The 13,524-nt window shown below is 43.1% G+C and overlaps 1 protein-coding gene across 1 annotated transcript in view; it reads left to right on the forward strand.

Annotated features, from left to right (window-relative positions):
* PPARGC1A (PPARG coactivator 1 alpha) overlaps positions 1 to 13,524 on the forward strand; it is a 523,380-nt gene that overhangs the window by 152,051 nt on the left and 357,805 nt on the right. The window contains exon 2 of the mRNA XM_087875545.1: positions 6,082 to 6,141. Coding sequence (XP_087731671.1) covers positions 6,082 to 6,141 — 60 coding nt within the window. The remainder of the gene's footprint in view (positions 1 to 6,081; positions 6,142 to 13,524) is intronic.

The following is a 13,524-nucleotide window of genomic DNA, read 5'->3' on the forward strand; positions in this document are numbered from 1 at the left end:
AACAGGGGGGTGGGGAGTGTCACGCGCGCATGCATGGGGGGGACGGGGCATATTGAATTATGGGTGTGGGCACGCACGCATGCACGCAATCCCCCTCAACTCCCCCCGCTTTTGGCATGCGATGGCAAAAAGTTAGCCATCACTGGTCTATAGTAATTAACTTACACCTTGCAGCTATGCCAGAAGCAACCCCCGAGGACGACTCACCTTCTTATACAGCTTGGCTTGAAATCTTGCTGCAGAAGGATTTGGAATAGCGTGATGGAAAACCTGGTAAACGCATCGTGGTATTTTGAAGTTGGATCAAATCTGGCAAAGGGAGATTTCTTTCTCCTCCCCTCCCCCCCAAATCCGGTTCTCACAGACTCGATTGAAGGAAATGTTGTTGGAAGAAAAACAAAATGGGAATAAGCATAAAATTAAGCACCGGGGCATTTTACCTAGTGCCTCAGCATAGAAAATAGCAAAGAGGAAGAGAAAAATACAAAATTCTGCGAATTTTTGCGATTAGTATACAAAACATATAATGATAAATGAAGGCATATTCAGAGACTTAAGATCCAGAGGTGGTATTCAGCCGGTTCGCACCTGTTCGGGCGCCCACCCGCCCTGGATCCAAGTCATGCTATTTAGGCACATTTTCAAGGCCAGGCGCATGTACAGAAGGCACGCGAACAAGCAAAGCGCATGCGTTTAAGGGCGGGCACATGCATGGACAGTGTGTGCGTGCGCGCGGGGGGCGAACCGGTGTTAAAAGTAAATGAAACCTACCCCTGATAAGATCCATTTGAAGGGTCTTGGAAAATTTTCTAGAAGGTGGCTCGGGATTTACTCAGACTTTGCAAACACGGTTCCTCCAGGCTCGGTACAAACTTGTGATTAAAAGTTAAAAAATTGTACTTCTGTAAGATCACAGCAGAGAAGCCCCTTGATCTTCTCTTCTTTTCTTCCATCCAACACCAAGAGCTTCTTAAATCTCTAATGAAGCAGTTTTCCTGCAGAGGAGAAGATCTTGAATGCTTTCTGACTTAAATGGAAGAAAAAGCCGATTTATCTTCAAACACGGCACAGTCGATGCAACCTGTGAAGAGTCAGTTCTTCTGGTTGACAGCTCAATCCGCCTTCTGCTTTACCTAAAATATGGTGCGTATACAGGTAGCCCTCGACCTACCACCACAATTGACATAAACAGGATTTATGTTGCTAAGTGAGCAGTTCGTTAAGTGAGTTTTTTGCCCCGTCTTATGACTTTTCTTGCCACATTTGCTACGTGAATCACTGCAATTGTTCAATTGGTGGATCTGGATTCCCCCTGGACTTTGCGTGTCAGAAGGTTGCAAAAGGGAATCACACGACCCCCGAGACAGTAATAAAGACCTCTCTTCTCCCCTCTCCTCTCCTCTCCCCTCCCCTCTTTTTCTCCTCTCCCCTCTCCCTCCCCTCCCCCTCCCCTCTTTTTCTCCTCTCCTCTCCCCTCCTCTCCCCTCTCTTTTTCTCCTCTCGTCTCCCCTCCCCTCTCCCCTCCCCTCTTTTTCTCTCCTCTCCTCACCCTCTCCTCTTTTTCTCCTCTCCTCTCCATTCTCCTCTCCACTCTCCTCTCCACTTTTTCTCCTCTCCTCTCCTTTTCTCCTCTCCCCTCTCCCCTCCCCTCCCCTCTTTTTCTCCTCTCCCCTCTGCTCCGCTCTCCCCTCCCTACTCTCCTTTCCTCTCCCCTCCCCCTTTTTCTCCTCTCCCCTCCTCTTTTTTTCTCCTCTCCTCTCCTCTCCTTTCTGAAAACTTGCAACCTACGTGATGCATTAACGGTTCGGATTAGATTTCCTAAATGGGCATGGAAAGAAGACGGCCAGAAACAAGTTGACGGAAGCCCTAAATGAGGAGTTAGGGAAGAAGCACCAGAGATGATAATCCAGCGCAGTAAATCATCCGAGAGACGAAATCGGTGCTTTCAATGGGAGACCAGGCTGAGTTAATTAGCTGCTTTTCCCCACTGGAAGAGTCTTCATTTTAAGAAGAAATGCCATTGGGTTGAGAAACATTTGTTGTCACACCTGCGAAATCAACCTCTTTGTCTTTCTGTCTCTGGGCTCTTAACAAATTGAATATGTATTAGAAAACAAACAGGCAAGCATTCTTTAAAGGGGAAAAATATATTGGATTCTTGAAATCCCATTGTGTTTTTATATATCATATGTTTTTTTTTTTTTAAGGCTGCGATTACAGCAACAGCCTTAGCAGTTATTTCTTGGATCAGATGGGATCTGATATTTTTGTTTTGCCCTGCAAAAATGACGATGATACCCAAATGCAGGGACTCCTCAATTTACAACAGCTCATTTAGTGACCGCTCAAAGTTAACAACGGTGCTGAAAAAAGGGACTCACATAACAACTTCAACCGTGGCAAGAAAAGTCACAAAAGGGGGCAAAACTCACCTAACAAATGTCTCGCTTAGCCCTGGAAATTTTGGGCTCAATTGTGATCTCATGTCGAGGACTGCCTGCATTCTTTCAATTCCCCCCCCTTCATCAAGGCTCTTAACAACCAAAGTGATTTGCTTAACAACTGTGGCGAGCAAGGTCGTAAAATGGGGCAAAACTCCACTTGACACATGTCTCACTTAGCAACGGAAAACTTGGGGTTCCGTTGTGGTCATAAGTCAAGGACCCCCTGTATTCTAGCTTATGATTTGATGCTGAGTTCTTTATATTCGCTGGAGCTTTAGTATGATTCATTTAAAATCTGAGGCATCCGATTTTATTGCAAAAAAATAATGTAACGTGATGTTTGATCTGTTTGGGATGGAAGAGGGGAAAAAAGAAAGAGAGAAAAGAGAGAAGGAGAGTTCTGAATTGAATGTAGGGAAGAAAGGTAAAGGTAAAGGTTCCCCTTGCACATATGTGCTAGTCGTTCCTGACTCTAGGGGGCGGTGCTCATCTCCGTTTCAAAGTCGAAGAGCCAGCGCTGTCCGAAGACGTCTCTGTGGTCATGTGGCCGGCATGACTCAATGCCAAAGGTGCACGGAACGCTGTTCCCTTCCCACCAAAGATGGTCCCTATTTTTCTACTTGCATTTTTTTTTTACGTGCTTTCAAACTGCTAGGTTGGCAGAAGCTGGGACAAGTAATGGGAGTTCACCCCGTTACGCGGCACTTGGGATTCGAACCGCTGAACTGCCGACCTTTTGATCGACAAGTTCAGCGTCTTAGCTTAGTCTTAGGAAGAGAGGCCCATTTACCTTTGGCCTCTTTACAAAAAGCACCCACTCCTCTCCACAACCTCAGGGAAGTGATGGATGTGTGTAAGGGGAGGGGGGAGGAATGGAGGAGAGAAACCACTTTATATTACGTTTTTTTTTGAGGACAGGGAAACTAAATCGAGGTGCTTTTCTTTGGCCACCGGTCAGCATTCGGAGGTAGCGAGCGATCCTCTCTCTTTGATCTTCTTTAGAATCGCATAGACAGAGTCACAACTGGGTGAGGCATCTGTCTTCCTCTCCCTCCCTCTCCTCCTCCTCCTCCTCTCCCCCTCCTCCTCCCTTGCAAGCAGGGACCATTTGACAATGCAACATTCAATGGTTTATGGCCGCTGAAGGAAGAGAAGAGGAGGAGGAGGAGGAGTCCTTGGTGCTCTCTGAGCATGGTGGTTGTCTTGAAGACGTTTCATTGACCCAATTACGTAACATCACCATTATCATTTGAGTAGCACTGATTGATGTTATCTAGTTTGGGTCATGAAACATCTGCAAGAAAACCACCAAGCTCAGAAAGCATCAAGGATGACTACTCCTCTACCACCTCTTCCTCCTCCTCCTCCTCCTCCTCCTCCTCCTCCTCCTCCTCCTCCTTCTCCTCCTCCTCCTCCTCCTCCTCCTCTTCCTCCTCCACCTCCTCCCTACAACACCCAATCCCTTCTAGCACTGATGATGTTACCTAGTTGGGTCATGAAACATCTGCAAGAAAACCACCAAGCTCAGAGAGGGCCAAGGACAGGGGTGGGTTCTAAAATCTTTTACTACCGGTTCTGTGGGCGTGGCTTATTTTGTGGGTGTGGCTTGATGGTCATGTGATAATTCTTTAGGATTTAGCAGAGGTACTGGTCTACCAGGCTTTTAACTGTTTGCAGAGATGTACCGGTCTACCCATTTGTTTTTGGAGGCACCAGTCTACTCATTCGTTTTTGGAGGCACCAGTCTACTCATTCATTTTTGGAGGCATCGGTCTACTCATTCGTTTTTGGAGGCACCGGTCTACCACCACATTGCCTTTTAATACTGATCAGCTGTAGGGCGGCCCTTTGAAGCCCCGCAGCAAGAGTTTAAACTTTTTTCCTTCTAGCTGATCAGCTGGGACTCAGGAGGCAGCAATAGATTGGGGGTGGGGCCAAATAAAAGGTAAGAATAACGGGGGAGGATAACTGGAACAAGTAATAACTCAAAAGGTGCCATTAAAGCCAGAAACTTATTTATTAGGAATACCTACAAGCAAATATGAAAAAGAAATAATATATTTAATAACACACATTTTGACTGCAGCAAGAATTATATACGCACAAAATTGGAAACAAGAAGAGGTCCCGACTCAAGAGAAATTAATATCCAAAATTATGGAATGCGCTGAGATGGATAAACTTACCAAGGAGATCCAAGGAAAAGAAGAATCTGAATATTATCTGGTCTGGCAAAAATGGTATAAATGGTTAGAGGGAAGTGGAAAAAAAAGAGAAGAAGAAAGAAAGAAAAATTGAATAAAAGAAAAGATATCAATAGAGTTAAATAAATTTTTAAATCAAATGAAATTTAAGAAAGAGACACGAGATATCAATAAAATAATATCATTATATAAGGTGAGAGAAATATTGTATATTGAAGAATATAGGATATTGATATTGTAACAATTCAGATATTATAGGTAGATGTTATAAAGATGATGTTTGTTGTAAATTGTTTTACTTGCACTTATAAATGTATTATGTGGTTTCTTAAATTAATAAAAATTTATATATATAAAAAAAAGAATAACGGGGGAGGGGTGGGAGGCGGGGGGCAGAAATGGTTCGGTGACATCATATCGTCACCGCTACCAGCTTGGCGGAACTGGGCGGAACCCACCACTGGCCAAGGACCCCTCATTTCAACCCCGAGCCACAAATATTCTCCTTTATTGGTCCTGAGTTTTGTATGACAGAGGACATCTCTGGGTCCTCTCCTATATTTGCAAAAGATTGTTCTATTCCCTTTAAGGCTTCCCTTTAAGTGCACCCAATTTTGTCTGTCTTGTACAAGAACTTCTTTTAAGGCGCCTAATGATCGCCTCTGTCTGATGGGACGAGATTCGGTTCCAGCTTTGCCTGGGTGCGTTTTTATGAAAGGTGGCTCCTTTCATAAGGAGATTGCAAGAACTAACTAAATAAGCCTGATTTTAACAAGGATGTATCCATCTGCCTTTTATCCTGGCTATGACAAAAAGCACCTAAACCATTTTGCAGACATTGTAATTGGACGTTATCGGGATGTAACTTGGGACTTTAAGAATGCAGATTGTGTACTTCATCATGGAGTGAAAAATAGTTCCATGGTTTTAATGTCAATTTTAACAGTCATCCTATCATCGAAATATTGACACTTTTCTTCTTCTTCTTCCTCTTCCTCCTCTTCTTCTTCTCCTCCTCTTTCTCCTCCTCCTCCTCCTTCTTCTTCCTCTTCCTCCTCCTTCTCCTCTTCCTCCTCCTCTTCTTCTTCTCCTCCTTGTCCTTCTTCTTCTTCCCCTTCCTCCTCCTCTTCTTCTCCTTCTCCTTCTGCTTCTTCTTCCTCTTCCTCCTCCTCTTCCTCCTCTTCTCCTCCTCCTCCTCCTCCTGCTTCTTCTTCCTCCTCCTCCTCTTCCTCCTCTTCCTCTCCTCCTCCTCCTTCCCCTTCCCCTTCTCCTCCTCTTCTTCCTCTTCTTCTTCTCCTCTTACTCCTTCTCCTTCTGCTGCTTCTTCTTCTTCCTCCTCCTCTTCCTCCTCTTCTTCTTCTTCTTCCTCTTCTTCTTCTCCTCCTCCTCCTCTTTCCTCCTTCCTCCTTCCTTCTTCCTTCTTCCTTTTACAGATTGTTACTTCTGCTGATCTACCCATTAAGGAATACAGCCTTCTTTTCAACAGCGCACAGGTAAATGAAACTTTTTTTAAAAAAAAAATTGTTAAACATTTTGTGAATGTAGTACAGTACAGCTGCCATTGTGGAGATGCTGTTAAACGACTTTAGAATTGGACACACAGTCGTTTGTTCATTTGGTGAATTCCTATGGCTGGGTTTTATCAACAAGTTTGTTCATTCCTAGTATTTTTCTTCTATATTCAAAGATGCTTGCTAGAGAGATAATCCTATACGTTATAGCTGGATATCGTTATTCCAGTTTGCTTGGCTGGCCTATTTTTCTGATGCTGACTTTGAATAAAATCCCACTAAGGGGGAAAAAAAAAGGACTTTTAGACAAGTTATTTTTGGGAAAAAATAAAATGAGGGACTTGCTCAGTTGCTGAAGTTAAATTCTGTTGTTGGTTCTGAGGGTTCCCCACTTTTCCCCCTCTATACCCTTTGCATCTTGTTTCTTGAATTGAGCCCTTGTATGACTATTTCTCAGCTAAAGATGTAGGAACATCTCCAATCAATGCAGCTATTGGGGGGGGGGGGAAAGTTACAGTATGAAAGCTTCGATTCCTAGGGGACAATTTCATGATTCAATATACTGGACAAGAAAGGTCTACAAAACTGAAAATTTCATTCCTGTAAAAAATAATTACAATTTGTCCACTCTTGGTGCCCGAAATCATATTCTAAGTAGGTATGTGAATAAGATAAGATAAGATAAATCTTTATTGTCATTTTTTTTTTTACTGTGAACACACTGGCCCACATTAAAAATGAACTTCTGTTGCCTGCTCTCAAAAGAGAATATATATCTACCCATACACATACATAACATACATATACACATACTATATACATACATATAAGGTAAAGGTCAAGGTTCCCCTCGCACATATATGCTAGTCGTTCCCGACTCTAGGGGGCGGTGCTCATCTCCGTTTCAAAGCCGAAGAGCCAGCACTGTCCAAAGACGTCTCCGTGGTCATGTGGCCGGCATGACTCAATGCCAAAGGCACACGGAACGCTGTTCCCTTCCCACCAAAGGTGGTCCCTATTTTTCTACTTGCATTTTTTACCTGCTTTCGAAATGCTAGGTTGTCAGAAGCTGGGACAAGGAACAGGAGCTCACCCCGTTACGCGGCACTCAGGATTCGAACCGCTGAACTACCGACCTTTCGATCGACAAGCTCAGCATCTTAGCCACTGAGCCCTGCGTCCCTTACATATATACATATACCTATATATACATACATATATAAATAGGTAAATCCCAGGGATTTATTTATCTTTGCCTAGGGTTGACTATGGATTACTGTAAAAATTTGCTGGCTAGAAACTTAGTGATTGTCCCTTGGAGTTGTCTCCCTCTTGTAAGACACACACACACACACACACACACACACACACGGAGCCAGAGCTATGTTTCATATCAGCTTCAGCACCTGCTTGAATCTTTCTATTTATCTTTTCCTTTAATTAAGAGATAATGTCAGATGGAGGAAAATAAAACTCTCGGCCAAGATGAAAATCTTCCAACATATTGCTCCAAACATCAGCCACTAAAGGGGGTGGGGTGGGGGGTGGGTTGGGGAAAGAAAAGCAAAAATAATAACGAAGAGGAAAGGTTTTGTTTTGATAGTGGGAGGAAGAAGGGAGGGAGAAAAAAAATCTCCTTCTATTTGCAATGTGTTCTTACTCATCCGCAGCACACACAAACTCTATACAAAGCTTATTTTACTCAAATAACTTAGTCTTTATCAACTAAAGGCTGTTAATAAACTGTCTTACAAGAATTCTGAGATAAGGTAATTACAGTCTTACTAGAGTTGGCCGAAAACCCAGAAGCAATTTGCAGAGAATCGAGACGCGAAGGAGAGTGAACTAAAGTTGTTGCCTATAGCTTGCTTCAGTCGGCATTCCTCCTTAAATAGGCTAAGGGAGTGGCCAATTAGCCCCAAGCCTTACTCTCGAGGAGACCTCCTCCTAAGGAGCCACTCCTGAGGAGCCAGATTTGTATAGAACAACACTTCTTAGGGGGGCCCGAAAGCCCTAATAAGCAGGTATATACATAAAAGTATGCAGGTTATTGCTATAATGCATTGTAAGCCGCCCTGAGTCTACGGAGAAGGGCAGCATATAAATTGGACTAATAAATAAATAAATAAATAAATTTTATTTATTTATAAAATAAATAAAAGCACCTAAAAGATACAAGTAGGAAAATAGGGACCACCTTTGGTGGGAAGGCAACAGCGTTCCGTGCGCCTTTGGCATTGAGTCATGCCGGACACATGACCCAGGAGACGTCTTCGGACAGCGTTGGCTCTTCGGCTTTGAAACGGAGGTGAGCACTGCCCCCTAGAGCCGGGAACGACTAGCACACATGTGCGAGGGGAACCTTTACCTTTACTTTTTAAGCCGTTCCTGTGTGCTTCATATGGTTTTCTTTAATTGACTTTCCAGTCCTCTTAATGGCCTAGGAGAGCTTTTTAACACCCTAGAAAAATTGATCTTTGAATTGGAATTGGTCAACCTTAGAAAAAAAAAATGGCTTCGGCGTGCATTTTCATTAGTCATTCAAGCACCACGGTGGAATTTTCGTTGTCTGAGTCCTGCCAGGTCCAGAAACTTGACAACTAATTCTGGAGAAAGAAACGATAACCCCTGATTTACATATAGAGTCCCAAATTGGAAGAGGACGATCATTTTGAATGCAATCTCTTATCTCGCGCGGCCCGCGGTGGCATTTAGCGGAAACGTGCAAACAAATCGCGTCTTGGATTGCCCCGGAGATTAAAAAAAAAAAAGATTTGGGATGCAATTCAAATGAAGTAGTTCTTTGTTCTGCACTAACGTGGGAAGTACCAAAACAGGTTTCATCTGCAAGCTGATATCATTCTAATCGGCAGCTCGGCCTAAAGCTTCCTGCTTTTTTTTTTTTTTCATTTGCACAAAATCTTTTCATTTGTACAAAATGTCAGATTAGGGTGAAGATGTTTTCCACCCTTTGGCCTTTGCTGAGGCTGTCCCGATAAATGATCAGGCTTGAGAAAGGAACATAAACCATAAACCGGCCTTCCACCTTTTGTGACGTGTTTTACAAGCCAGGTTTCACGGCAGTGCGTCACAATAAATTCCACTTTTTTTTAAAAAAAAGAAAAAATTAATTGCCATGTGTGGTGCATGCTACATTTCAATTTTTCGAGGGAGCCGTGCTCAATATTCAGAATACGAAGGCTATTTGACAGTTCATTTGAAGAGATTATTTGGGAGGCTCCTTTGTGAGCAGAAGTTGAGGGTGATGAGACCGATACGTGTCTACTACATCCTGATTTACGTTACTCGTTCCATACTTTATTTGTTTCATGTTTTATTTGTTTTATTTATATAACATTCAATTTCCATCGAACAGTGTGTGATCTGGGTACAGTTATTTTTAAACAATCATAGTCCACGTATTTGGACTATGTTAGTACGACTACTAACTTAGTAGTCTTAGTAGTCTAAGTTAGTAAGGCTCCTACCAAGGAGCCTTGGTAGTACAGTGGTCTAAGGCACCCTGTTATTAAGACCAGCTGCCTGCAATTACTGCAGGTTCGAATCTCGCCAGGCTCAAGGTTGACTCAGCCTTCCATCCTTTCTAAGGTGGGTAAATTGAGGACCCAGATTGTGGGGGCAATAAACTGACTTTGTATAAATATACAAAAGGATGAAGGCTATTGCTTAGCGCATTGTAAGCCGCCCTGAGTCTCCGGAGAAGGGTGGCATATAAATCAAATTAAAAAAAAAACAAAACCTTAACAACTTCAATGATTCATTTAACAACCATGGCAAGAAAATTCACAAAAGGAGGCAAAACTCACTTAACAAATGTCTCGCTTAGCCACAGAAACTTTGGGCTCAATTGTGGTCGTATGTCGAGGACTGCCTGCATTCTGTCAATTCCCCCCCTCCCCTCCTTCATCAAGGCTCAACGCGAGGTCAGGAAACAAGGGGGCTGAATTTATTCAAGCTTTGAAATCAAAGCCATTGTTGTTGTTTTTTTAACCAATCTTCTCCTTTTTAGTTTAGGCGCCTACTTCACGAATCCTTGCCGTATGGGGTGCGTCAACTGTGAAATAAAACTTTCATCTATTCCACAGCCTTTCCAAAAATATATGCCAGAACTACATCACGTTTCTCACCACAGCACTAGCACTTAGACTTATATATCGCTTTACAGTTCTTTACAGCCCTCTCTAAGCGGTTTTCAGAGTCAGCCTCTTGCCCCCCGCACCCCCAACAATCTGAGTCCTCATTTTACCGACCTTGGAAGGAAGGATGGAAGGCTGAATCAATCTTGATTCAGGATTGAACTGCTGGCAATGAGCAGAGTCCTTCCTTCCTCCCTCCCTCCCTCCCTCCCTCCCTCCCTCCCTCCCTCCCTCCCTCCCTCCCTCCCTTCCTTTTACCCACCTTGGAAGGATGGAAAGCTGAGTCAACCTTGAGCCGGTCAGGATTGAACTCCTGGCGGTGAGAAGAGTTAACCTGCAATACCGCATTCTAACCACAAGGAGGGAGGGAGGGAGGGAGGAAGGAAGGAAGAGCGGGAAATAGCAGTACCACAACCTATTGCCTATTGCCCACAACAATCTGGGTCCTCATTTTCCCCACCTCGGAAGGACGGAAAGCTGAGTCAACTTTGAGCCGGTCAGGATCAAACTCCTGGCAGTGGGCACAGAGTCCCTTCCTTCCTTCCTTCCTTCCTTCCTTCCTTCCTTCCTTCCTTCCTTCCTTCCTTCCTTCCTTCCTTCCTGTAAGCGGTTTACAGAATCAGCCTCTTGCCCCCAATAATTTTGGCTCCTCATTTGACCGACCTCGGAAGGACGGAAAGCTGAGTCGACCTTGAGCCTGGTGAGATTTGAACTGCTGAATTGCAGGCAGATGGAAGTCAGCAGAAGTAGAGCCTGCAGTACTGCACTCTTAACGCCACTGTGGCTCAGTTGTGTTTATTATTGATTGGGGCTCCCGATTAGCTGAAAAATGGACAAGGCAGTTAATCCGTCATTTTAATCACCGATATTTTAATTCTGGCTTCATGCCAGCGTTTGTTTTCCCCAACCGTTACTCCTTATCTCTCGTATGAGCAAATACGGACAATTTGTTTACCGTGGTCTTTTATAATGTCTGGCTCGGATGGATGGATCGAGGTGGTTGAGGGTTTTGAACGTATTAATTCTGTTGCTATGAGTAAGGATAATTAGCCCTCTACCCTCCATGCAGGTTCCCCCTCCCCAAAACACAAACTTTGTGATGTTGTGACTCATTGAAATAATGAATTAATTGGCAGGAATCCTACAGGAGGGGAAGGATTCCTCGGAGAAAAATGCTCGTATTTTATGATTGCATTAACAGGTTTTTATTACTCGCCCACCTCCGAGATCCATGCCTTCAGAAAAGGTAAAGTGTTTTCATCGAGAACTCCTTACAATGAAAAATAACCACTTGCCCACCTGACTTGTAAGCTTCTTTTCCAAAGCTCTTGAAGGCAGGACAAGAAGCAATGGGTGGAAACTAATCAAGGAGAGAAGCAACCTGGAATTGAGGAGAAACTTCCTAACAGTGAGGATAATTAATCAGTGGAACAACTTGCCACCAGAAGTCGTGAGTGCTCCATCACTGGAGGTTTTCAAGAAGAGCCTGGACAGCCACCTGTCTGAAATGCTTGAGGGTTTCCTGCTTGAGCTGCCCATTACATCAACCTCAAGTCTTCCGCGATACTTCCCAGCGAACGCCAAAACCGCAATTAGATTTTCATGTCCGATGTAATTGGAGAAATTTTTAACGCAAATTAAATTAAGGCAGCTTTTCTTTTGTCCTGACCTAACCTGCTGGTTCGGGGCCTGCATCTTTCGTGACGCCATTTACAGGTGACATGAGGTCACCCGATAAGGTAGCCCATCGTTACGCTGCAACGCTTGCCTCTATTAGGTTTGGCTTTAAAATGAAACTTAAGCCGTAGGAATAGCAGCTAATCCTGGTCAGGGTTTTGGCTGTTTGGGTCTCCTTGGGAATGACGTGACCTTACTTAAGACATGCGTGGCAATGCATTCTTTATTTTGCACCCCTTGGAGATTGCTTGCCCCGTGAGTTTTGGGGACAAATGTTTTACTTTTGAACGGGGTCCCTCCCTCCCCGTATGTGTTCTCCAAATTAGCGGCTTTTCGGGAATCTGATCCCTTATGACCTTCAATACACATGAACTTCTCTCTTCATTAAGATCTGATCTGATCTGAACACCGGTCAGGAGCCTACAATTTTACAATTCAGGGAGAAAAAAAAGTACCCAAACTTTTCAACGTGTATGTAGACTTTGGAAGAGAATTCATTGGATTTTTTGTACAGATAAATACTTCAAAATGATGTTCGCTGTATATGTATATGTATATGTATATATGTGTGTGTGTGTGTGTGTATATGTATATAAAATTAAAATCTCGGGTGTTTTCCCGCGTCATGTTAAATAAGTTAGTTAAAATGTTTAAAATTCTGGTTAAAATCCTAGCTTAAAATCTTCCAAAAATCCTTACAGAGCACTCTGCAAGGTCCTTTAAAACCTTAGCTAAAATCCCACCAGTACCTTAAAAGTTTTTCTTTCTAGCAACGTTTCGATAGGCTCACAACCCTGTCATCTTCAGGCTCTTATCTAGTTTAGAAGCTGTGGGTGTGCTAGGATTTTAACCAGAATTTTAAACATTTTAACTAACTTATTTAACATGACGCAGGAAAACACCCGAGATTTTAATTTTTTGCATATACACACCCGCAAAAGCTTAAGAAGACACACACACACACACACACACACACACACACACACGTACATATATATATATATATATATATATATATATATATATATATATATATATATATATATATATATTTAACATTGCAAACTCTGTGAAAAGGTGGCATTCAGAGGCTGTCCGCCTGCCCTCTGTATCATAAATAGATTGAGATTGGTTTTTGAGTTAGGCTAAAATCCTGCAAAGAGATACCCTATAATGTCAAAGGTTTTAATAGACTTGGCGTGACAAGAACTGAAATACTAGCAAGCAGGTTCAATTTTTCCCTGGCGTTTATTTATTTATCCCCATGGTTTTCTTCCCCCCACCTCACTCTCTTTTTCTCCCTCCCCCCCACTTATCACAATTTTGCCTTGAGTAAGTTTTTATACTTTGGTTACAAAAGCCATCACAATTTAGAACCCCTAACATCTCTAGCAAAAACTGCAAATAATCCTCAGAAAAAGCCTGTGTTTCATTTGTTTACACCACTTGCTGGACAAAAGATTTGTCATTGGGAGGAAGAGGAAGAGGAGGAGGAGGAGGAAAACTGGGGGATTCTTGGTGCTCTCTGAGT

This window comes from Pantherophis guttatus, chromosome 8, assembly GCF_059756535.1.
Source record: "Pantherophis guttatus breed Tessera chromosome 8, ASM5975653v1, whole genome shotgun sequence".
NCBI lineage: Eukaryota > Metazoa > Chordata > Lepidosauria > Squamata > Colubridae > Pantherophis > Pantherophis guttatus.